The 22818-nt window shown below is 41.8% G+C and overlaps 1 protein-coding gene across 1 annotated transcript in view; it reads right to left on the bottom strand.

The window, feature by feature from the left end:
• LOC141078618 (myeloperoxidase-like) overlaps positions 1-22818 on the bottom strand; it is a 32350-nt gene that overhangs the window by 3208 nt on the left and 6324 nt on the right. The window contains exons 3-10 of the mRNA XM_073565207.1: positions 14323-14495; positions 11272-11447; positions 10019-10139; positions 9123-9252; positions 7253-7459; positions 5454-5769; positions 738-898; positions 282-534 (exon numbers count right to left, since the gene is read on the bottom strand). Of these exons, the coding sequence (XP_073421308.1) occupies positions 282-534; positions 738-898; positions 5454-5769; positions 7253-7459; positions 9123-9252; positions 10019-10139; positions 11272-11447; positions 14323-14495 (1537 nt within the window). The remainder of the gene's footprint in view (positions 1-281; positions 535-737; positions 899-5453; positions 5770-7252; positions 7460-9122; positions 9253-10018; positions 10140-11271; positions 11448-14322; positions 14496-22818) is intronic.

Below are 22818 nucleotides of genomic sequence, written 5' to 3'. Positions count from 1 at the left end.
AATTTAAAGATTCCCCCTATCCTATCTAGAAGGCCCAGAGAATAGGTGTGTGCTAAAAAAGAATTAAAGAAGAAATGTTCGCAAATGTGCCATAAACTCAGTTAGGGTCCCACACCCAATGAGCTATGGCACTCTAGGGTATCCACTTCTGCACCTTAGGCTTTCTAACTTATCGTTTCTAATGGTTTTGATCTGGGGTGAAGGTGGGTGGGTCAAACATGATCCGCTACTAATCAAATACATCATTATGTGTATTCAGGAGCAAATTAAAAATGAGTTACCTTGTCTGATCACCTTCCATGTGGTAAAGAAAGTCTCATGGAGAGGAACTGCTGGCTCTGGGTCAAAGGGACAATAACCCTCTGCTAATCTGTAAATAAATGGCTGAATTAGGGTATGACCCATTCGGAAGGCGTTGGTAAAGACATTTGATACGGATGGGTCCTCATCTTCATTGTAAGATTTATATCTAGGAAGAACCTTTGACATCTCTTCACCCAGCAGCAGTGGCAGCCAATCCTTGTGTGTTATTTTCTATAGGCCAAAAATAAAGATGTCATGCACATATCAATTCAACAGATGGAACAAAAGTGTAGCTGTAAAAGGAACCTAAGTTGCAGTCACACCTGAACACCCACTCTTGGAGGAATATAGACCCTAAAGACCATGCTTGAGAACAAGAGCATTATGTAATTATTGCTTACCGTATATTTAGCAAAATTATATATATACTGCACCTGCAGGATGCTTCCTATTATTTTGCGGGTTTCTTGATATAGTGTCTCTCCTGACCAACTTGGGTTTAACTTGTGTAGCTGTGTAGCGATACGGTTGTGTTCTCGCAAGAAGAGAGTATGGAAGACTGTCAGCCCTGGTTGTTCATTCACACGAATATCCCCTGAAACCAATTCAAATGATTACCAAACTATAGTAAAGTGTTATTTTCATAAATTGTGGTATAACAGTCAACAAGAACTCTACTTAAAGATTATGATCTTATTTATGGGTATCGTCTATATAAAAGGGAATCTCACACCTTGCTGATTTGACACAATTTAGTTAAAACTAGCTGAAGAGCCCGGCGCTGCCCGGGCATAGTAACTAACTGTGGTTAGTTATAGCAAATTATAATTACCCTCCTTCCCATAGTCCCGTGCCCATATACCCATTATACATATCCACGATCCCATAGGCCCGTGCCCATATACCCATCATACATATCCTCCATCCCATAGTCGAGTGCCCATATGCCCATCACACATTCTCCATCCCATAGTCCCATGCTCATATACCCGTCACACATCCTCCATCCCATAGTCCCATGCCCATATACACATCATACATATTCGCCATCCCATAGTCGAGTGCCCATATACCCATCACACATCCTTCATCTCATAGTCCCATGCCCATATACCCATCATACATATCCTAGGACACTCTCGGGGTCCAGACGTGTGACTGTGCCAAATTTTGTGGCTGTAGCTGCGACGGTGCAGATGCCAATCCCGGACATACACACATGCATACATACATACATACACACACTTGAGCTTTATATATTAGATAAAAAAATGACCAAGTAAAGTAAGTAAATAAATAAATAGTAATAGTGTCAGGGGGTTACCGCGACAGATAGGGGCCAGAAGATTGCGGTGTCTGGTTACCTAAACTACTGCACTTATTCGAACTGCTTCACTATCCAATTAAACAGTGTAGGTATTCCTTGCCTTATAATGGCAAGGGTTAATCAGTTCAGTTTATCTCCTGGAGTTCTCCATCCTGAAGTGCCTCAGCTGTTCTGTGTGGGCCACTCCCCTCTGGTATATATGCTTGCCACTTGGGAGTAGCCAGTGATAGTTCAACTTCTTGGTTTGGTATTGAAGGAGAAAATTCAGTGTTTGGAGTTAGAGGTTGGAGAGTTTTTCTGGAGATTGCTCCATGGAATTTGTTTGCGTGTTTATCCTTATCTTCTCACTTTTGGTTACCCCTTCCTATAACTCCCCTATTTCTCGCTCTGTTGTAGTCTAGGTGGGATGGCTTTAATGCTGTTTCCATCAAAAGTGTCAAATAAGTACCATATGTGTTTTACATGTACTATTACTTTTTAATAATTCACATACACAGAGCAATTGCTCTTTTTTACCCAATATAATTTGAAAACCTTATAATGCAATTATTTATTTGCTAATCACCCAATGTTTATTCATATCGTCAACATACTCCATGGTGCACTAAAGGACATAAACTCAAATTTGGATAAAATCAGTTGTCCAGCACTGTGATGATAATCAATATCAGAGTAGTGAGGTTCTGACAAATGATAAGGCCATCGACCAACTGTAATCAACTCCCGCAGCAGAAATACATAAAAAATGTAAGGAGTCAGTGCAGCTCGGATCCTATTTAGTTGTTATTGCTCCATACACTGTTTACATTCAGCCACCACCTAACCGACAACAGCTGATCAATGACAGTGCCGCTTGTCAGAAAGAACAGACTTTGTGTAAGGCGTCGGATTCCTGCGGCTACACAGCAGGAGTCCAGAGCCTCACATACTGCTTCACAGCAAGTTACTCCCGAGGCTAAGTCCCTCTGCCGCTCCTCTGAGTATGCTCATGAGACGATCTCCCATTGGAGGTCGGGAGTCACGTTCTCAGGTCCTTCTCCTGATCTGACTGGTCCATCTCAGAGATCTGGAAGGTCCCGGCAGCGCACGGCTATAAAAGGGCTAGACTATTCTTGCTAGATGTGTGAATGGTGATGGATGTATGATTCTGGTGACTGACTCATTAAGATTCCCCTCCCTCTGATATTACGCATGTGGATAGGGAACTATAGTTAGAGTCCGCGCCAGTCAGTGGCTAGCCATACGCCACTGTGCACACCGCACCTCTACACTAGCGTCCGGTAGTGTCACGTCTCTCAAGGCACCATCGCTTAGCGGCTGTGTCTGCCGCCGCGCTGCATGTAGCAGCACTTACCGGCGTCTGCAGCAGTGACGCTGCACGCACGGTAGGTCTAGACTGACACCGTCCCCTGTCTTGGAACAGTGTCCTGTGACCAGATACCATGCGTGCAATTTCACTGAGTCCGGTGAAGTCAAACTGGCTCAGTGTATACTTGTATGTTTTTGTTACAGCGCCTCTGTGAGTTTAACAGAGTCCGCTCCGCGCTCATTGGGTGATGTTGAACCCGAGCGCATTATACCGCCATATAGCGCGTCTGCCATTGTTTAGCAGCGGTTTTAACACCTACTGCACGGTGGACCCCGAGCGGCGAACGCACTTTATTATTTATTTATTTAGTGCGTTCCGCCGTTCCTAACATTATACTAGCGCCAGGGTCTGGCTAATAATGGCAGACATGCAGTTGCTTCAGCGGTACATTCAGCAGCTGGAGGGCAGGTTGGCTACTGTCGAGAGTGCCGCCTCCGCTGCGAAGTTTACTGAGGCTGCTGCTCAGGCAGTCGCAGAGGCTGTCTCACGTGTGTCCACATCCATGCCTGCACCGACAGTTACCCGCCCCCCATTGCCCGATAAATTTTCTGATGATAGCGCCTCCTGTAGGGGTTTCGTGAGTCAGTGCTCTATTCAGCTTGAGTTACTGGCCGCACATTTCCCTACAGAACGGGCTAAGGTGGGGTTCCTCGTTTCCCTTCTGTCGGGCAGGGCGTTGGCGTGTGCCACGCCACTGTGGGAACGTGGTTACCCAGACGTTCGGACCGCTGCTCAGTTCTTAACATCTCTAAAGCAGGTCTTCTTGGGCCCATGGGTCACTCACGATACCTCTCTCCAGTTACTTGCGCTTACGCAGGGAACTCAGTCGGTCAGTCAGTATGCAGTTCGTTTCCGGACACTGGCTTCCGAGCTCGAGTGGCCTGATAGAGCACTCATCCCTGTGTTCTGGAGAGGGTTGGCTGAGCATGTCAAAGATGCCTTATCCACCAGGGAGGTTCCCATCAGCCTGGAAGAGTTGATAGCAATCTCCACCCATATAGACCTCCGTTTTACGGAGCGCGGGCTGGAGCGTACTCAATCCAGACAGAAGTTTAGGTCGACTCCTGGCTTCTCCGAATTGCTGGAGCCTCCTGATCTGGAGGTTTTACCTCCTGAACCATTGGACGTGTCCCGTACCGGTCCAAGACCACGTCCGGCACAGGGTCCCACTTACTGCTACCTGTGTCGACAGTCGGACCACCTGGCTAATAGGTGAAAGCAGCGGTCGAAAAAATGTTCACCTCCGGTGGCAGTTGGTGGAGATCTACGTAATATGAAAGCGTTCTCCTCCAAACCAGTGTTCTGAGGGACGTTAGATAGCGGGGCTTCCTCCTGGGAGGTAGAGGTCACAGTGGACTCTGGGGCAGAGGGAAACTTTATGTCCTCAGTCTTTGCCCAAAAGCACGCCATTCCACTGGTGCCACTTCCTCACCCCGTGACCGTTAGGGTGGTTAACGGATCTACCTTACCGTCTTAGATTACCCACCAGACAGCACCCCTGGGGTTCTCAATCTCCCCGTCTCATCGCGAGATGTTGTCCCTGCTCATCATGCCTAAGGGCATCGACCAGGTGCTTCTTGAATTCCCCTGGTTACGTTGCCATTCTCCCCATATTGAGTGGTCCTCGGGGAGTATACTGGGCTGGAGCAAGGACTGTGTGGGAAGGTGCATGGGGGCAGTGTTCAAGTAGCCTCTGTGGAGGTGCCGGCGGATCATTCCGCACCCCTCACTGGGAATCTGAAGTTCATGGCTCCTGTCGCCTTGAAACAGTGCCGCCGAGCAAAAGCTTTTTTCCGCCTCACCTGCGGTCCAAGGTTTGATCGTTTGTTTTTATTATTTTTTTCATATTTTAAATAACAATTTTTTTCACTTTTCACTGTATTTGATAGTGTCCTTGGGGGACTTGAACCTTCGATCACCTGATCGCTTGTGCTATATACATCCATTCTACAGTATTGCAGTATGTAGCAAAAACAAAGGTCTTCTATGAACTCCATTGAGAAGCTGGCATTCAAAAAAGTGCCATCATGGCAGAGACGGGGGTCTTCAGCAGACCCCTGGCCATCATGGTAACAAATCAGCACTCTGTTATCGCATCACAGGGATGATGATGGGCACATAGAGTGATGGTTCCCCCCTGCTGGCATAGCGTAAATGCCACTGTCAGAGAATAACACAGGAATTTAACAGGTAACAGCAGCAGATGGAGCTTATCTTGCAGCTGTTAGAGGCAAATAATGGCTTTTTATCACAGCTGTTATCACAGCTGTTATCTGTTGGCAAAGATGTGGGCTCAGTTCCTGAGCCCGCATAAAAGTAAGGGAGCCGGCCTATCACGTAACTATATGCTCAATGTCGGTAAGGAGTTAATAAAAATTCATACTTTAACTAAGAAATCCAGTGGCTATATACTGAATCTTATCAAGAATATTGAAGAAACTTGCTCAACCTCACCTGCCAGAAAACAGGGAAGTCCGAATAATTGGTTTGCCTTGGCACAAAGGTCATCTGGATTCTCAGTGAAAGGCAGGAAGGGGAAACCATTGTCTATAAATTGCTGATTAATGGCCAATAGACCCAATTGGTTTGTGTGGTTCCGCAGTATGGTGGCTAATTTGATGTCACTGCCATACACCTGGCTTCCATCAACATAGGAAGTTAGAACATTGATCTGTTCACGAACTGGAGTTACCAAATTGCACACTGGGGCCGAGCGAATCATAGGGATGCATTCAGAACCATTAACGTAGCGACGATCATTTAACGGAATCTAAAATACAAAAAAAATTGTAATGTTATCAGACCATTTTAAGACTCCCTTAATAATGTGTGCCTTGCCCTTAACAATATGAAAACAGAACATATAATGCACATTTAAAAATGATGGTAGAAGTGATAAAAATGTCAGCTTAGATGCTCCTGGCAATTGTGTTTTTGCTTTCATAGTGCAATATAAGTTGCTGTTAGCCCCCCAAAAAGTGGAACTAAAACAGAGATCAAAAGATATCTCAAAAAGAAATCACCTCACTCAAAAATGGACCCCAAAATGGTACTAAGAAAAGCAACGAGCCCTCATACAACTGTATTGAGCAAAACATGAAAAACTTATGAACATGAGACAAAAGCAATTTTTTTAAAATAGTAATAAAAACCCTGTAAATTTGGTGTCACCAAAACTAAATTGACTCATAGACTTAAGTTGCTATTTCATTTTTAAAGCTTAGTAAATCATAGAATCATATAATGGTAGAGTTAGAAGGGACCTCAAGTGTCATCGTGTCCAACCCCCTGCTCAATGCAGGATTCACTAAAGCATCTGAGACAGATGTCTGTCCAGCCTCTGTTTTGAAGACTTCCATTGAAGGAGCACACACCACCTCTCGTGGCAGCCTGTTCCACTCATTGATCATCCTCACTGCCAAAAAGTTTTTTCTACTATCTAATCTGTATTTTCAACGCAGTAACGCAGTAACACAGAAAGCGGTAAAAACAAAGCCCAAAGAAGAAACAACAAGCAGGACTTAGTGTTGTCTGCATAAAGAACTGACATCATCTGAGCAATGTTACACAACTAGGCTGTTCAGATGACTTAATGGCCGAATTAAAAATTGCAGCATGCACTAGACTCTTCCATATGTCTCGGCTATATAACTCGCCTATTTGAGTGAATGGATGCACAGAAAAAAAATCGGGTGCCATAGAGATTAGATGTATAGCATCTAATTTTTGTAGATGAACGACATCCTGCCACCATTTTTATTCTTATTTTATTGCTCCTCAGAGAATTTTGTGGGTTTTTTTGAAATTCACAATACGGTTCCCGAGAAAAGGGCCTTTTCATTTAGTGCTAATTTTTAGGATCTTTACTAAGGGGGCTGTGCTCCCTGGGATATATGCAGAGCAGCCTAAAGACACGTCCACAGAAAATCATGTGAGCCACACCCCCATGGTAAAGACCATAAAATTAGCCTAAATGAAAAGGCCTGTATTTCTGGAACGAGGAATTATTTTATTCTTGTTCTTCTGGAGGAATGGGAATAAAACCATGGCAATAACTGGCCAATTTTGACCTGACTACGGGTCCTCTTTAACATAGAAAACAGTTTTTGGTCTTGTAAATGTTAAAAACAAATGGCATACAGGTGACACAATACAGGTGAAAAATCGTTATTTTTTTCTGAATTAAAACCGGACTTGTTTTTTTCCTGTGCAATTATCCTTAAGAAGATGAGCAGATTTAGAAGATCTCTTACCATTAATGGGAAACAAGGGTGTGCCTGCATGCAGCTTTTTTCACAATCTACTCCTTGAAAGAATGTCGATCTTATGGGAGTGTCAGGAGAGAGGTCAGTATCGTGATCCAGCCACTGACCCCACTGCATGAACATCAGTGATCTACTTTCATCCAAGGTCAATGACTCGGTGGGGAACTTCACTATTTCATTTGACACTGCACGAGCCTATTGAAGAATTTGTTACATATTTAGGGTGAATTTGTAAACCCATACTTCATATTTTTCTTTCATGACACATGCTATGCAGGTAAATGTGTTTTCTAATATACAGTTCTTATAAATGTTTCCTATAGATGAGTAGTAGGAATTATTAGAGGTAACCTTTCATAAGGTTTTCACTATAAAAACTACATTCATCACCTTTTAGTCATCTTTAACAGTATTCTTGCAACCCCTTCATTAGACCCCAAAATACCTAAGAAGATAACTTTTATAATTGTCTTGTACTGTATGTTAATTGGCCCCATCCGGTCTGGTGGGCATCTCTGGACCGTGCTAAGTCCCTGTAATGGGGGTCCTCCTGATTGATTTAAATGGCTGCCATGAACAACACAGTCTGTTGCGCCTGCGTTGCTTTTGCTCCCTACTGTGCAGGTGCGAGCATTGAACAGACTCTATAGATAATGTCGGAGACGTCACTTGGTGATTTTGTCACCTCAATTGCATAATAGAACAAAGCTAATTTTCATTGGATTGCAAAAGGTATAGGTAGTGTAGGGCTTCACAATCTCAGGTAGTCATTAGGTAGTATTCACATAAGCAATGCGGTTTGGTCCAAACGTGCAGTTTTATTGCTTTCATAAAACTCAAAGGAATTCAAAACCAAAACAACCTCTTCTAAGCACATATGTGTAACAGCAAATAAACAGTTAATTCAGCAGGCACATAAATGTCAGTGCAAGCTCACCCAGATTACACTCCACTCCCTCTCAGCTTTTGGATAACAACAACAGAGGTCTTTTCTTCCTCCCAAGCACAATAAGGTGATATATACAGTCCATTCTCCCTAAGCAAACTTTACACAAAGAACAGATGTGTTCCTACCAGTCTCGATATCACTGTCAGCCTGAGCTGCAACAGCTTCCAGCACTAAACAGAAATGTTCAACACTATGCACAGTTCACTCTGAACAAGCTGCAGCTTCTACAAGTTACTCTGCAGCTCCAAAACACAGTCTGCTCAGCTTTTCTAGCTGACCAGTACAGTCTTCAATGAGAGAGACACTTAGGCTTGTCTCTCCCCCAGCTACAGCTCCCATTTTGGCTGGTCACTCACCAGCTTCAACACACTCCACTCTGTTCAACATCCCCAGCAGACTAGAGCTCCCAAGTGAACACATGCCCTGTTTCTTAGACAAAGCTAGTCAGGTGCATCTTATCAAGATCTTCAGAACTAGGATTTAACCCAGTCCTACCTGGTTTTCCTACAGTGGCTATACAGGTATCTTTGCACCTGTGCTTTCCTTTCCGGCCTGGCACAGCCATTGCTTTTTTTAACCACAGAACTCCTGACAGGTTACCATATAGCATGGCAATTTCTTAAGAAACTTCACCTCTAACTCTCCATGAATAAATTAAGGTATTTACACACCATTCACTACACAGTGGTGGATGTGCTGTTATGGAGAATCTAGTGCTAATGATCACATTGTAATCTACTGTATTACAGAGTAAAGGGAACTGCATGTAGCTGTGCTACTATCAACATGGTTGTCAGCAGAAATTTTAGGGGGTGTAAAAACATAGACTACTTAATCAGAATCCAAATTATTTCTGCAGCTACTTCTGGTAATTGGAAAGTCAAAACATCTTGCTAAGATATTTTTTACCAAGGGAAGAGTAAACCCATTGATGGGACGGCTTTTAGTCCAGCCTCGTGGCAATGATATACCATCCTCATATTCTGGCTTGAGAAGACGTTTGTAACCAGTGTTGGATGCACCAAGAATAGGTTTCTTTCTGTAAAAATGATAACAGAATTGCAAAACATAATTTATTCTGCTACGGAATTGCATTACAATCTTAAAAGAAAAACTGTCAGCGTGTTTTTATATATGAAAGTAGTACTATAGCTGTATAGATTCTTGCCCTCTAATAAGGAATGTTTCACCTTGTGGAGAGTGCCAAGTCCATGTAAGGAGACTTATAGGCAATGCAATACTCTTCTTGGAATTTATATATGCAAATGTCCTCCTCAGAGAAGAATCTTTAGCATATTTAATGCACCCAAAGAAAAATGATACCTTTCTGTAGAAATCCGAGGGGCCGAAAATGAAAAATAAAAGCCATAAATAAATCAGGCTGAAAATGCACTAGGGGTGTGTTAACAGTAGTCCAAGGAAATTGACACACCCCAAGTACACGCTCAGCCTGCTTTGTACATGATGTCTAGGCTAAATTTCTCATGATTGGCACAAAGTATAATTTTTGTTATGGGACAAATTCCTATACAGTCATACCACTATTTCCATGTGCAGCCAGCTATTCATGATGTGCATGCATGCCTCCCAGCAGCTGCTTCTTGACAGCAATCTCATTACCGGCCACGTTACAGTGATTGTCTGATCAGATCTCAGATGAGTGGACTACCATCACAAGTGTCTGATCAGATCTCAGATGAGTGGACTACCATCACAAAGGTCCCATTTATGTGTCACATTACCTTATGGCAGATGGTTTGTATAAGGCAGGTTATTATTCTTCTGTCTGTGAAGCGATCCCTTACCTATTATTACACTCTCCAGTAATGCTGCGGTACGGTGAAGGCTCACAAACTTTTGGTAGGTACTGATATGCGCATCCAGTCAGTTGGGAAATTATTTCATTTTGTTCTGCTGTTAGTACATCTATAGAGTTTAATGTGAGTATTACTGATTGAATGTCATTTCTATAAAACTAACATGATCATACAATAGGTTTAATTTCTTCATTTGATTTCACAATTTATCTATTTCAAAAGACGAATCTAATAAGGATCTAATATGCTTTAAAAAATATATGTAACCATTTTTGGCTCCAATTGATGCTTTAACTTTGACTAAAAATATCCTACTATTGTTAAAAAATGAGGTATTTACTTTGTAAACATCCCTAAGTTCCCCTGACTCTGCTGCTCATTTCCATTTTGTGCTGCATCACTCCATATCAGAGATATTCACTTTTGTTGCTTTTGGAACACCATATGTGAAATCTCTGTTTGTAGTTCAACTGGGCGTGTCTTCATAGTCATCTTTAGGAGTGTGTGCATTCACCCCTCCATCCCAAATGCAGTGCCTGAGATTGCTAGACTGAGTGCTGTGATTGACAGTGCCTTGCAAGGAGGGGTGAAAGTACACACACCCAGAGAAAACTTTGAAGACACTCCCAGTTGAACTACAAGCAGAGATTTCCCATACTGTGCTCCAAAAGCAACAAATGTACTAAGCAACAAATGCAGTGCAAAACGGAGCGTAGTAGCAGAGTCAAGGGAGCTGAAGAATTTTTACTAAGTATTTAACTCAATATATTTGAGCAAGAGACACATCCTCTTTAATGGTTACACTGGCAAAGTTGACATAACCCTTAATATTGGCAACTTTAAAGCATAAAAAAGCAAGAAAAAACTTGTAACTTGACTGGTTGTTGAGACTGAAATTTACTTTTTTCTGTAGTTTAATAAGTAGCCATCATCCTGTAAAACCAAAAAATCCTGAAAATATCACTAGATAGATAATTGATGTTAATTCTACAGAATTAACCACGGAGTGCCAAAGTAAACAACAAACCACAGTAGTGTGAATCTTTTGCATTCTGTATTTAATCTGTAGCTAGTTGTATATTAATCTCTCGTCAGAGGTTTAACTTCTCTGTAAAAGGGTCCGTACCTACCATGTTCCATTAATGGTGTTGTCATTTGTGGCAAACAATCCTTTGTCAGGCATAAGGGCCCATGTGTGACTGCTAAGGTTACTGTTATACCCGTGTCCCCATTTTTATTACCTGAAACATTGAACCTGCCAGGATGGGTAATCTTCAACTCCTCATTTATAAGCTGAATTGTCACATCCAAGTAATCTGCCGATCGGATAACATTTCTGGTCATTCCCACAGGTTGCTTGACGTACGCCAAAATGTCTTGAAAACTTGCAGATTCCCTTCTCGATCGGGTCTTTAAGCTAAAATTAGATTGCAAATTGATTGGTACTGAGAATATTTGACTCAGAATTCAGAGAATTTAACTGATCAGTGATATCAGCAAGAATTCATATAGCGCCATACTCTCAATGCATTCTTCTGCCAGATGAGATGGAAACCTGAATATTCGACAGGCACATGTAAAGTCTGCAATATTTTGCTCCATATGTGCATAACAGAGCTATGTATATAGAATCTGCACAGTTTTGAGTGCAATTGTATGGTGCATCCATATAGCATGACTTTGCAAAGGTATCCTAGGGGCATTCCTTGTAGGAAAAATTACCTTTAGAGCAGGAAAACATAGTGTGTCTTGTGGCTCTCATATTCCACGTGTATATATTTATATGTAAAAAAATACTGAATGTCTATTAGTGATCGGCGAATCAATTAACAGGACCCTGATCCAGTGGCTACATCAATATTCTATGGCCCATGTGTTTATGGCCACCGGACTGTAGCCCTGTGAATCATCTCGGATCCTAGTTGATTCTCTTGCCTAGCGCAACATGCTCATTGTGGCATGCTCATACACAGGACGGCAAATCAAAAGCGGATCCAGGGATGCCAGCAGGAAGGAGGTGATTCACGGAGCTCTCGTCCGGTGGCGACATAATCTTTGAAAATCTCTATAATCTTTGAAAATTCTTGGAGAACAGGAGAAGTGCCAGAAGACTGGAGAAGAGCAAATGTTGTTCCTATCTTCAAAAAGGGGAAGAAGGTGGACCCAGGTAACTATAGGCCAGTGAGTCTGACTTCTATACCAGGAAAGATCTTTGAACAAATTATTAAACAACATGTATGTCAATACCTGGATAAGAATGAAGTGATTAAACAGAGTCAGCATGGGTTTGTAACTAATAAGTCATGTCAGACTAACTTAATTTCCTTCTATGACGGTATCACTGATTGGGTGGATCAAGGAAATGCTGTAGATATAGTATATCTTGACTTCAGCAAAGCATTTGACAAAGTCTCTCATACAATCCTTATTGAAAAAATGATTAAGTATGGAATGGACAAGGCAACTGTTAGGTGGATTCATAACTGGCTTAGTGATCGGACCCAAAGAGTGGTCGTAAATGGCTGCACATCCAGTTGGAAGAATGTCTCAAGTGGGGTACCACAGGGCTCTGTCCTGGGCCCTGTATTGTTCAACATCTTTATCAACGATTTAGATGAAGGAATTGAGGGTAAACTGATTAAATTTGCTGATGACACAAAGCTAGGAGGGATAGCTAATACTAGAAAAGAGAGAGAGAGGATTCAAAAAGATTTAAATAAACTGGAGAAGTGGGCAGCAACTAACAGAATGGTTTTTAACAGGGAGAAATGCAAAGTACTACATCTGGGCAATAAAAATGGAAAAAGCATATATAGAATGGGAGGAATAGGGCTAAGTGACAGCACATGTGAAAAAGACTTGGGTATACTAATAGATCACAGACTGAATATGAGTCAACAGTGTGATGCAGCAGCAAAAAAGGCAAATGCAATTCTAGGATGTATTAACAGAAGCATACAGTCTAGATCACGTGAAGTCATTATTTCCCTCTACTCCTCTTTGGTCAGACCTCATCTGGAATATTGTGTCCAGTTTTGGGCACCACATTTTAAAAAAGACATCAACAAACTGGAGCAAGTTCAGAAAAGAGCGACCAGAATGGTGACCGGTCTGCAAACCCTGTCTTATGAGGAAAGGTTGCAGGATTTGGGAATGTTTAGTTTGCAAAAGAGAAGACTGAGAGGAGACTTAATAGCTGTCTACAAATATCTAAAGGGCTGTCACATTGTAGAAGGATCAACTTTATTCTCATTTGCACAAGGAAAGACTAGAAGCAATGGGATGAAACTGAATGGGAGGAGACACAGATTAGATATTAGAAAAAACTTTTTGACAGTTAGAGTGATCAATGAGTGGAACAGGCTGCCACGAGAAGTGGTGAGTTCTCCTTCAATGGAAGTCTTTAAACAGAGGCTGGACAGACATCTGACTGGGATGATTTAGCGAATCCTGCTTTGAGCAGGGGGTTGGACCAGATGGCCCAGGAGGTCCCTTCCAACTCTACGATTCTATGATTCTATGATTCTATGACAGATACTAAAGTGGCCATTGGACCAGGATCTTGCAAATTTATTGCTCATCTTTGATGCTTAGGTATGAAATTGGTTCAATATAGACTATCAATTATTGTCTTGTTGGCATTGACCTATTGGATAGCCATCTATTATACATGAGTAAACAAGTAAATGGTTTTAATATCTACTTTAATTCTTTTCTTAGGGCACGCTCACTTTTGCAAAGTAATCATAAGGAGTGCAGTCCATTAAAAAATCGTATTGTACTCGGCCGAATGTTAAACTATGGGGCAGCTCACACCTGCGATTATTTTCTCATGCCGATTCAGCATGCAAAAACAATGGCAGAATTCTGCGATTGCATCCGAAATTCGGATCCCTCGCACCCATATAAGTCTGTGAGATATCACCCAAGTACAGAATAATTACCCTGACACATACAATGGAGGAGATAGAGAAATCACTTTCACTGTCTCCTCTGCACCTGCATTCTCTGATGCAAGAGGATCGGAGCACAGAGCACTGACGCGCGTTTCCCTCTCGCAGAGTGTCATTAGCATCGGATGTGATATACTAGTGTGACTCCTTAGAGATGCAACTCTTTGAGAGTAATATAGTCAAAAATAGGAACAATAGAGGAATGGCACACTGGATGCTAAGAAAAAAAGCTGTAAATCTGTTATTATACAAGTACAGTAACTACTAAAGCAGACGTGGCAGAAAAGATGACAAATTATCTTTAATGTAGTTAATCATTGTCTTCTCTATTGCTCTTACTTCATCCTCGTCTGGAGGTAAGCTTTGTCCACCATCTTCTTTGCTTCTTTGACAGCATTCACAATAATATCATTGTTCAAAATCTTTTCTACACCTATATAGGAAAAATTGCAACAACAAATACAGTAATACAACACATCAATTAGTGGAGACACACAGAAAGAAAAGGTCCTCTGTGCAAGAACAATATATGGGCCATTTACAGCCCAAGATATTCTAAAAATACAAAATTGCACCTGCTTTGGAGGTAGAAACCTCTTACCTCTTGGCCCCTGTTGCACCAATGATATGTCCACATCTGAATATACCATAGATGCAGAGTACACAAGATATCAGCCATTATGTGTGGACTATTGTATAACAGGACTATTGTATGAGTAAAGCTGCCAAAAGTATAACTCATGTAACCACAAGTTTACTTTGCTATCGCTATTCACTTGGATTTGTTATCTGAGGCTTTAAGCACAAACATTACTTAATCATCGTTTACTCTTACAAGTCTTTTAGGTATACGGATAATTGATAAGAAAGTTACTATGAATGATGGTCATAGGCATGTAATTGTTTGTTGGCCAAATGAGCATTCATCTGATGACAATTGCCGGTCCTAAATCACCCTATGAACCTATATTGGCTCAGGGATCTTCCTGTTATTAATGAGATGCATGGTCTCTAATGGGACTATAATTTCACGAAACTTTTTAGAATATGCTGTTGTGTGTGAATCTGATGAGTAACACTATTTCTGGACATTATATGACTTCTATCCTGAATTTTTCTTTTGTTTCCCCTTTGAAGGCTCTTTATGGATCAATTCTGATCAGCAAGATACTCCATAGACTGTGAAACCAGAACCAACTCGCAAACGAATCCCACACCACCAGCCGGGACGTGGTGATTCAAACTTCCTTAACCAATGGATGCTTCTCTTGGCAGTTCATACATTTTACAAATCAAGAGGCAAAGAAAGAAACATTTTCCATGTAAGAAGGTGCTGCCACATTCCACCTATATAACAGATCCCCCTCACAGTAGGAATAAGGCTATTAAATGGTAGCTTCATTCGTACATTACACTTTAATGTGTTCAAAAGGTCATTTGAAATTCATTTGATATCTGATTATTTAGCTTTGAAAAGTTTTTATTAGAGCCTTCATTTCTAATTATTTTTATTTGATCTATTTCTGAGTTCAAACGCATTCGGTGCTTTTTGTGAGAGCGGCTCTATTAATTTCAAGTGGGAGGGCTAGTGTTTCACTTACAGCTCCAAAATTGTTTGCTAATTTGCAATTGATACTCAGCTAGTGGGCAGAGACTATCTGCTATGATATCTGACATACACTTAACAAAGAGAAAGAACAGTTCTTGCTCTTTTTTCCCTTTGAGATCTCACGGAAAGAAGCAGCAGTGGCATGGAGGAAATTATCCAGCAGTACTGAGCAGTGCAGATGTGGATCCAGCACCAAATCTGTGAAACAGTACTAGTAACAATCTGTCTGAGACCTCTGTTATCTCTGCCATTTTTTTGCAGTCGGTTGTCCATATTTTTATATGAAGATTTTGGAATAAAGTTTGTTCGAGTGCATCCTTTTGGTGCTGGATTTCCCTAGGATGGCAGCCATGAACAGAGTGGACAGGTGAGCTGAAAAAGACTGTTTTATTTACTTAATCTGTACAATTTGTTTCTCTGCCTCTCAGTCCGTTTCTCACTCTGTTCCACCCTCCTCCCCTTTACATAGACTTCAAGAGGAATTTGAGCTGAGTAAAGGATGAGATCGGTAGGCAGGGGGAGTGGAAAAAGTGGCTCATGAGTGGAGAATGAAATATATTTTTCTGGCAAAATATATAGCACTACTGAATTATGTAAATGTATTAATAGTACAATTCCCATTTATGCAACGATGTCCATATTTCTTATTGCCATTCTGAAGTAGTTTAGCGCCTACCATCAGAGGCATAGACTGCCATGGATACCATGGTGGTGGCGTACTTGACACTACACTGGTTTCCAATGCAGATATGATAAAATGATCGACAGTGGACATCACCGTCAATATGGCAGATTACTTTTTTAGGACTTTTAAGTTTTGCTATGATGCCTATTTTTTATCTTGCCCCAAGCAATTGGGCATCTGTGTGTCACAATATGACAATGACTTTGTCTATTCGCACACATAACTTATGGTTATTATCAATATTATCACTGAGTAAATATATCTTGAATGTTTTTTTAATTTCTGGCTGTTCAGCAATGTTTGATGTGGTCATCATATTTACAAAGTGGTCAACACTGTCCGCCCACATTATTATATTTAAATTGTATTAACCTCTAAGGATGTGACCAATTTTGATTCACTTCCACATTTGCCTCCTTTTTTTTTTTTTTCCGTTCACATAGTTATATGAGGGCATTTTTTTTCCAGGACAAGTTAGAGTTTTGAGTTACACCATTCATTTTACCATTTAAGGTAATGAAAAACGGGGTGAGGTGAAGGGGAAAAAAATGTGTTTTTTTTATTTTTTAGAAGATTCATTGTGCAGTAAAATCTTTCTTCAACAATACCAAACATGATTTACTTATAGTTTTGGTGGCTTCAAAAAAATTGGAACCTGTATGAGGGCTTGTTTTTATGTGCTGATTTGCTGAATTTATTGTAAGTACCATTTTGGGAAGATACAATATTTTTATTATTATTATTATTATTATTATTATTATAGCACAATTTATTCTAAGTGCAATAATATTTTGAATCTTTTATATAGCACTTTTGAGGGGATATGCAGCAACCAAAAAACATAGTTACTTAGGTTGAATAAAGACCAAGGTCCATCAAGTTCAGCGTTTCTCCACCAACTGTACATTTCGTCACTAATCTAGCTATAAGGCTACTTTCACACATCCGTTTTGTGCCGTCAGGCACGATCCGGCTATTTTTTAGAAAAACCGGATCCAGCATAAATTTTGGAGAACTGAAGCAACGGATCCGTTTTTCTGCCGAATCCGTCTAGCAGATTCCTGTTTCCTGGGAGCTGGCCAACTGGATCTGAGCATGCGCAGACTTAAAAAAACGGATCCGGTGGCCGGATCCGTCTTTTTCCGGATCCAGCACATTGCGGCGTCCATAGACTTTCATTGTGACAAAAAGCCGGAAGCGCCGGATCCGGCGCTTCCTGCTTTTTCGCCGGAGACAAAAAACGTTACAGTAGCCGTTTTTTCCAGACACCGGAATGAGATAATTAGCTGGGTCCAGCAAAAAATGGACGAACCGCAAGGCCATGCGGCGCAATCCGGCGCTAATACAAGTCAATGGGAAAAAACGGATCCGCCATTACATTTCGCCGGATCCGGTTTTACAAAAAAATGCCAGATCGCGCCTGACGGTGCAAAACGGATGTGCGAAAGAGGCCTTACCCGCAATGTTATGTGTCAGCCATTACTACCTCCTAAGGTCGGCATTCCACAGTCTGATTGCTTTAACAGTGATTCTGTAATTTCTATTTTTTCTTCTGTAGTTTCTATTTTTTCTTCTGTACCGTATTTGTCTTATCACCTTATATAATTTTATATTTTGGCAGATTGAAACCTTCTGAATACAATCAAACCAAATTTACCTATTTTTTCCATTCTTGGATGGGAAAAAGTGAGTCATTCAAACTTTTATAATTCTTGAATATATATATATACATATACCTTTTTATTTATTTAAATTATATATTTATATATATATACACAGTATACATATGTATACACACAATTTTAACAGCTCTGCAGTGTGGTGCCACAGGGACTTCATTGCCTAATGTGCACAACCACAACTCTGCACATATTATATACTCTACGTTATAAAGATCATTAACCCCTTTTATCCTCCATGACATGTACTGTATCACTGAGGGTAAAAGGTGCTAATAATTGCTGAAGCAATCGCTGAAGGATTACAGTTTTCCTCCATGTTATAGGCAGGTAAAGCAGTTCTACAATGTATATAGAACTATTATTGGGTTCTATATATTGGGATCTCCCGGGATTTCAATGCAGAGATCTCCATCTGCGCTTGCGCGGCGGCCATTTTCCTGGAAGCAATCCACCGTACAGGCATGGATGGAACGGCAGAGCCCCCCACACAGCACGGGACAGAGCCCGGTGGTGGCGGCAGGCACCAGGGGATCCAGCGCGGCGACGGCAGCACCCGGGGGACCCAGCGCGGCGGCAGCACCCGGCAGCACCAGGTACACAGCGGGCGGCAGCACCCGGGGAAAGAGCGGGCGACAGCACCCCGGGGACAGAGAGGTAAGCAATAAGACGCCTGGATTATAAGAAGCACCACCATTTTATTAAAAAAACATTTTTTCCTATTTTTCTCCTCAAAATTTGGGGTGCATCTTATAATCTGGAGCGTCTTATAAAGCGAAAAATACGGTAATTCACTTAAGAAGGAGAGCGGCTCCAATATTGAGACTGTACAAATACATTGTGTTTCCTAATTTGCTGGTAACGAGTTCCCTTCACACTAATACCAACAGTAATAAGATTATGTTATTTACCTCTGTTGGCAGTAGCACTTGTCTGTATCAATATAATTGACAGTGATAGCAATGTACATTTATGTAGAAAATGCATCTTTGAAACCTGGAAAGACACAAAGAGTATGAATATACAAGTCATCCAATGATCAGTCCCTGCAGATACCGAGCATCACTTACCTTCCTGGTTCTGATGTAAAAACTCCCCTTTACATTGTAATTTATAGGCGTGGGAGCAGTTATGGGACAGACATAATCCCTATGGGCAGGTCTTTATCTATAAGTTGGTGCCAGCCAAACAGACTTTGAAATTTGGCAGCACTTGAGAAACGTTATGCGACACAAAGACTGCTAAGTCTACATCACATTGAAAACAAAGGAAGAATGAAGACCAAAAGAAATCCCAAATATCTCAATGGGAACACATCTGATTTGTGCCTTTTTATAGTGGGGGAGTTTCCTGTTGTGTGTATGGATATGAATAGCTTTACTATACATTTTACATTCTATACATTTTACATATACAACCTAATATACTGACTTGTGTAAATCAGCATGTCACAGTTACTGGTCTATACTCTTGGTAGCCAAAATGGCACAAAACTATTTGTGTTGCTTAGCTCATAGGAACGTTGAATGAAAACAGAGGAGTCAAAGTCAAACCAGAACGCACAACTCTAGTTCTGTTGGGACTTCTGTCCATGGACCTAATTTTTCTCTTCCCTTCAGTGAGGTACCTGGTCTCATGTACTTATATTTTTTTTGCTGGAGCAATGGGCAAGATTCATTCCTATGTAAACCTCCAGCTGCCAGTTACAGTTTATGTTATTACTAGATGGAGGCCCGATGCTATCGCATCGGGAGGGCGGTAATGTCCCGATGGGGGAAGGCTTTGCAGCGTTGAGAATCTCTCCCCCCCATGTGCTCACCCACCTATCCACTCTCTCTTTCCCCATGTGCTGACTTCTCCCGTCTGTGCTCTCTTCTTTGACCTGTCTACCCCAAGTGCTATCCCACTTGCCTGCTGTCTCTCTCCTTCCTGTGCTGTGTTCTCCCCTCATGTGCTGTCCTGTTTGAGCTGTCTCCCCCCTGTGCTCTGTCTCTCTCACCCCTGTGTCTGACCGTGTACATAACATACCACAGCTCCTGGGCAGGGGAGGAAGCAAAAGACAATACTGACATTACAGCAGGAAATCGCAGAGGATACATTTTGTGAGGTAAAATATTGTCTAAAAACAGTCAGTTAAATATTTTACCTCACAAAATGAATCCTCTGTGATCCCCTGCTGTAATGTCAGTATTGTCTTTTGCTTCCTCCCCTGCCCAGGAGATGTGGTATGCTCCGTGCACGGTCAGACACAGACAATTTTTAAAATGAACTTTTGTTCGTGGGAAAACCCCTTTAATGTGACCGGCTTCCTCTGCCTGTAGACACGTCGCGCATCTGCAGCCAGGATCAGCCGAATGATTCACTGCGCAGGCGCAATGCGACGGTGTTCTGCTGGTGGTACCACGCAAGAGGCTGCGTGAGTGTGTGAGTGTGTGTGTGTGAGTGTGTGAGTGTGAATGTGAGTGTGTGAGTCTGAGTGTGTGACTGTGAGTGTGTGAGTGTGACTGAGTGTGTGAGTTTGTGAGTGTGAGAGTGTGTGTGGTGCATACGGTGTATAGAGTGTGTATGTGTGTGGTGCGACGGTGTTCCGGTGGTGGTACCGCTCAATAGGTTGGTACCAGCAGCAGTTTCCATATTGAGACACCCATCCCAATATGGCGGTCGGTGAACTTCCTCCACTTGGAATTCTGGGATACGGTGACATTTGGACAGAACAGGAAATGAAAACATTACAAGGCAATTATATAAATAGATTTATTTTTGACTGCTTATATAGCACTATTAATTCCTCAGCACTTTACATACAGTGGGGCAAAAAAGTATTTAGTCTGTCAGCAATAGTGCAGGTTCCACCACTTAAAAAGATGAGAGGCGTCTGTAATTTACATCATAGGTAGACCTCAACTATGGGAGACAAACTGAGAAAAAAAAATCCAGAAAATCACATTGTCTGTTTTTTTTTCATTTTATTTGCATATTATGGTGGAAAATAAGTATTTGGTCAGAAACAAAATTTCATCTCAATACTTTGTGATATATCCTTTGTTGGCAATGACAGAGGTCAAACGTTTTCTGTAAGTCTTCACAAGGTTGCCACACACTGTTGTTGGTATGTTGGCCCATTCTTCCATGCAGATCTCCTCTACAGCAGTGATGTTTTTGGCTTTTCGCTTGGCAACACAGACTTTCAACTCCCTCCAAAGGTTTTCTATAGGGTTGAGATCTGGAGACTGGCTAGGCCACTCCAGGACCTTGAAATGCTTCTTACGAAGCCACTCCTTCGTTGCCCTGGCGGTGTGCTTTGGATCATTGTCATGTTGAAAGACCCAGCCACGTTTCATCTTCAATGCCCTTGCTGATGGAAGGAGGTTTGCACTCAAAATCTCACGATACATGGCCCCATTCATTCTTTCATGTACCCGGATCAGTCGTCCTGGCCCCTTTGCAGAGAAACAGCCCCAAAGCATGATGTTTCCACCACCATGCTTTACAGTAGGTATGGTGTTTGATGGATGCAACTCAGTATTCTTTTTCCTCCAAACACGACAAGTTGTGTTTCTACCAAACAGTTCCAGTTTGGTTTCATCAGACCATAGGACATTCTCCCAAAACTCCTCTGGATCATCCAAATGCTCTCTAGCAAACTTCAGACGGGCCCGGACATGTACAGGCTTAAGCAGTGGGACACGTCTGGCACTGCAGGATCTGAGTCCATGGTGGCGTAGTGTTTTACTTATGGTAGGCCTTGTTACATTGGTCCCAGCTCTCTGCAGTTCATTCACTAGGTCCCCCCGCGTGGTTCTGGGATTTTTGCTCACCGTTCTTGTGATCATTCTGACCCCACGGGGTGGGATTTTGCGTGGAGCACCAGATCGAGGGAGATTATCAGTGGTCTTGTATGTCTTCCATTTTCTAATTATTGCTCCCACAGTTGATTTCTTCACTCCAAGCTGGTTGGCTATTGCAGATTCAGTCTTCCCAGCCTGGTGCAGGGCTACAATTTTGTTTCTGGTGTCCTTTGACAGCTCTTTGGTCTTCACCATAGTGGAGTTTGGAGTCAGACTGTTTGAGGGTGTGCACAGGTGTCTTTTTATACTGATAACAAGTTTAAACAGGTGCCATTACTACAGGTAATGAGTGGAGGAAAGAGGAGACTCTTAAAGAAGAAGTTACAGGTCTGTGAGAGCCAGAAATCTTGATTGCTTGTTTCTGACCAAATACTTATTTTCCACCATAATATGCAAATAAAATTAAAAAAACCAGACAATGTGATTTTCTGGATTTTTTTTTCTCAGTTTGTCTCCCATAGTTGAGGTCTACCTATGATGTAAATTACAGACGCCTCTCATCTTTTTAAGTGGTGGAACTTGCACTATTGCTGACTGACTAAATACTTTTTTGCCCCACTGTACATTATCATTGATGTCCCCATTGGGGCTCACAATCTAAATTTCCTATCAGTATGTCTTTGGAGTGTGGGAGAATTGAGACGAAAGCCATGCAAAAACAGGGAAAATACAGTGTACTGTACAAACTCCTTGCAGATTTTATCCTTGGTGAGATTTCAACCCAGAACCAGAGTGCTACAACGCAACGGTGTTAACCACTGAGCCACCATGTTGCCCATTTTAGCTCCGGTTAATTCCTGTTATTCTCAGCTATAGTGATTCTAGTGGATATTCCTATTTCAGACCTCGGCTCATTTAATGACTATTATTCTGCATGACGAGTTTGTCCCTATCAATACCTATTGGTCCTTAACAGATGATCTGACCATTCCTACTGACCTACACCATCTTCCAGTGACTACTCCGAGGACTCAACCCAGGGTCCCTGTTTAAGATCGCATCCCTTCATAAAGG

The sequence above is a fragment of the Dendrobates tinctorius genome, unplaced genomic scaffold (genome assembly GCF_039654945.1).
Source record: "Dendrobates tinctorius isolate UK_male_01 unplaced genomic scaffold, ASM3965494v1 ptg000016l, whole genome shotgun sequence".
Lineage (NCBI taxonomy): Eukaryota > Metazoa > Chordata > Amphibia > Anura > Dendrobatidae > Dendrobates > Dendrobates tinctorius.
Note: the sequence above shows the minus strand (reverse complement) of the source record. Positions and strands in the feature narration are given on the sequence as shown.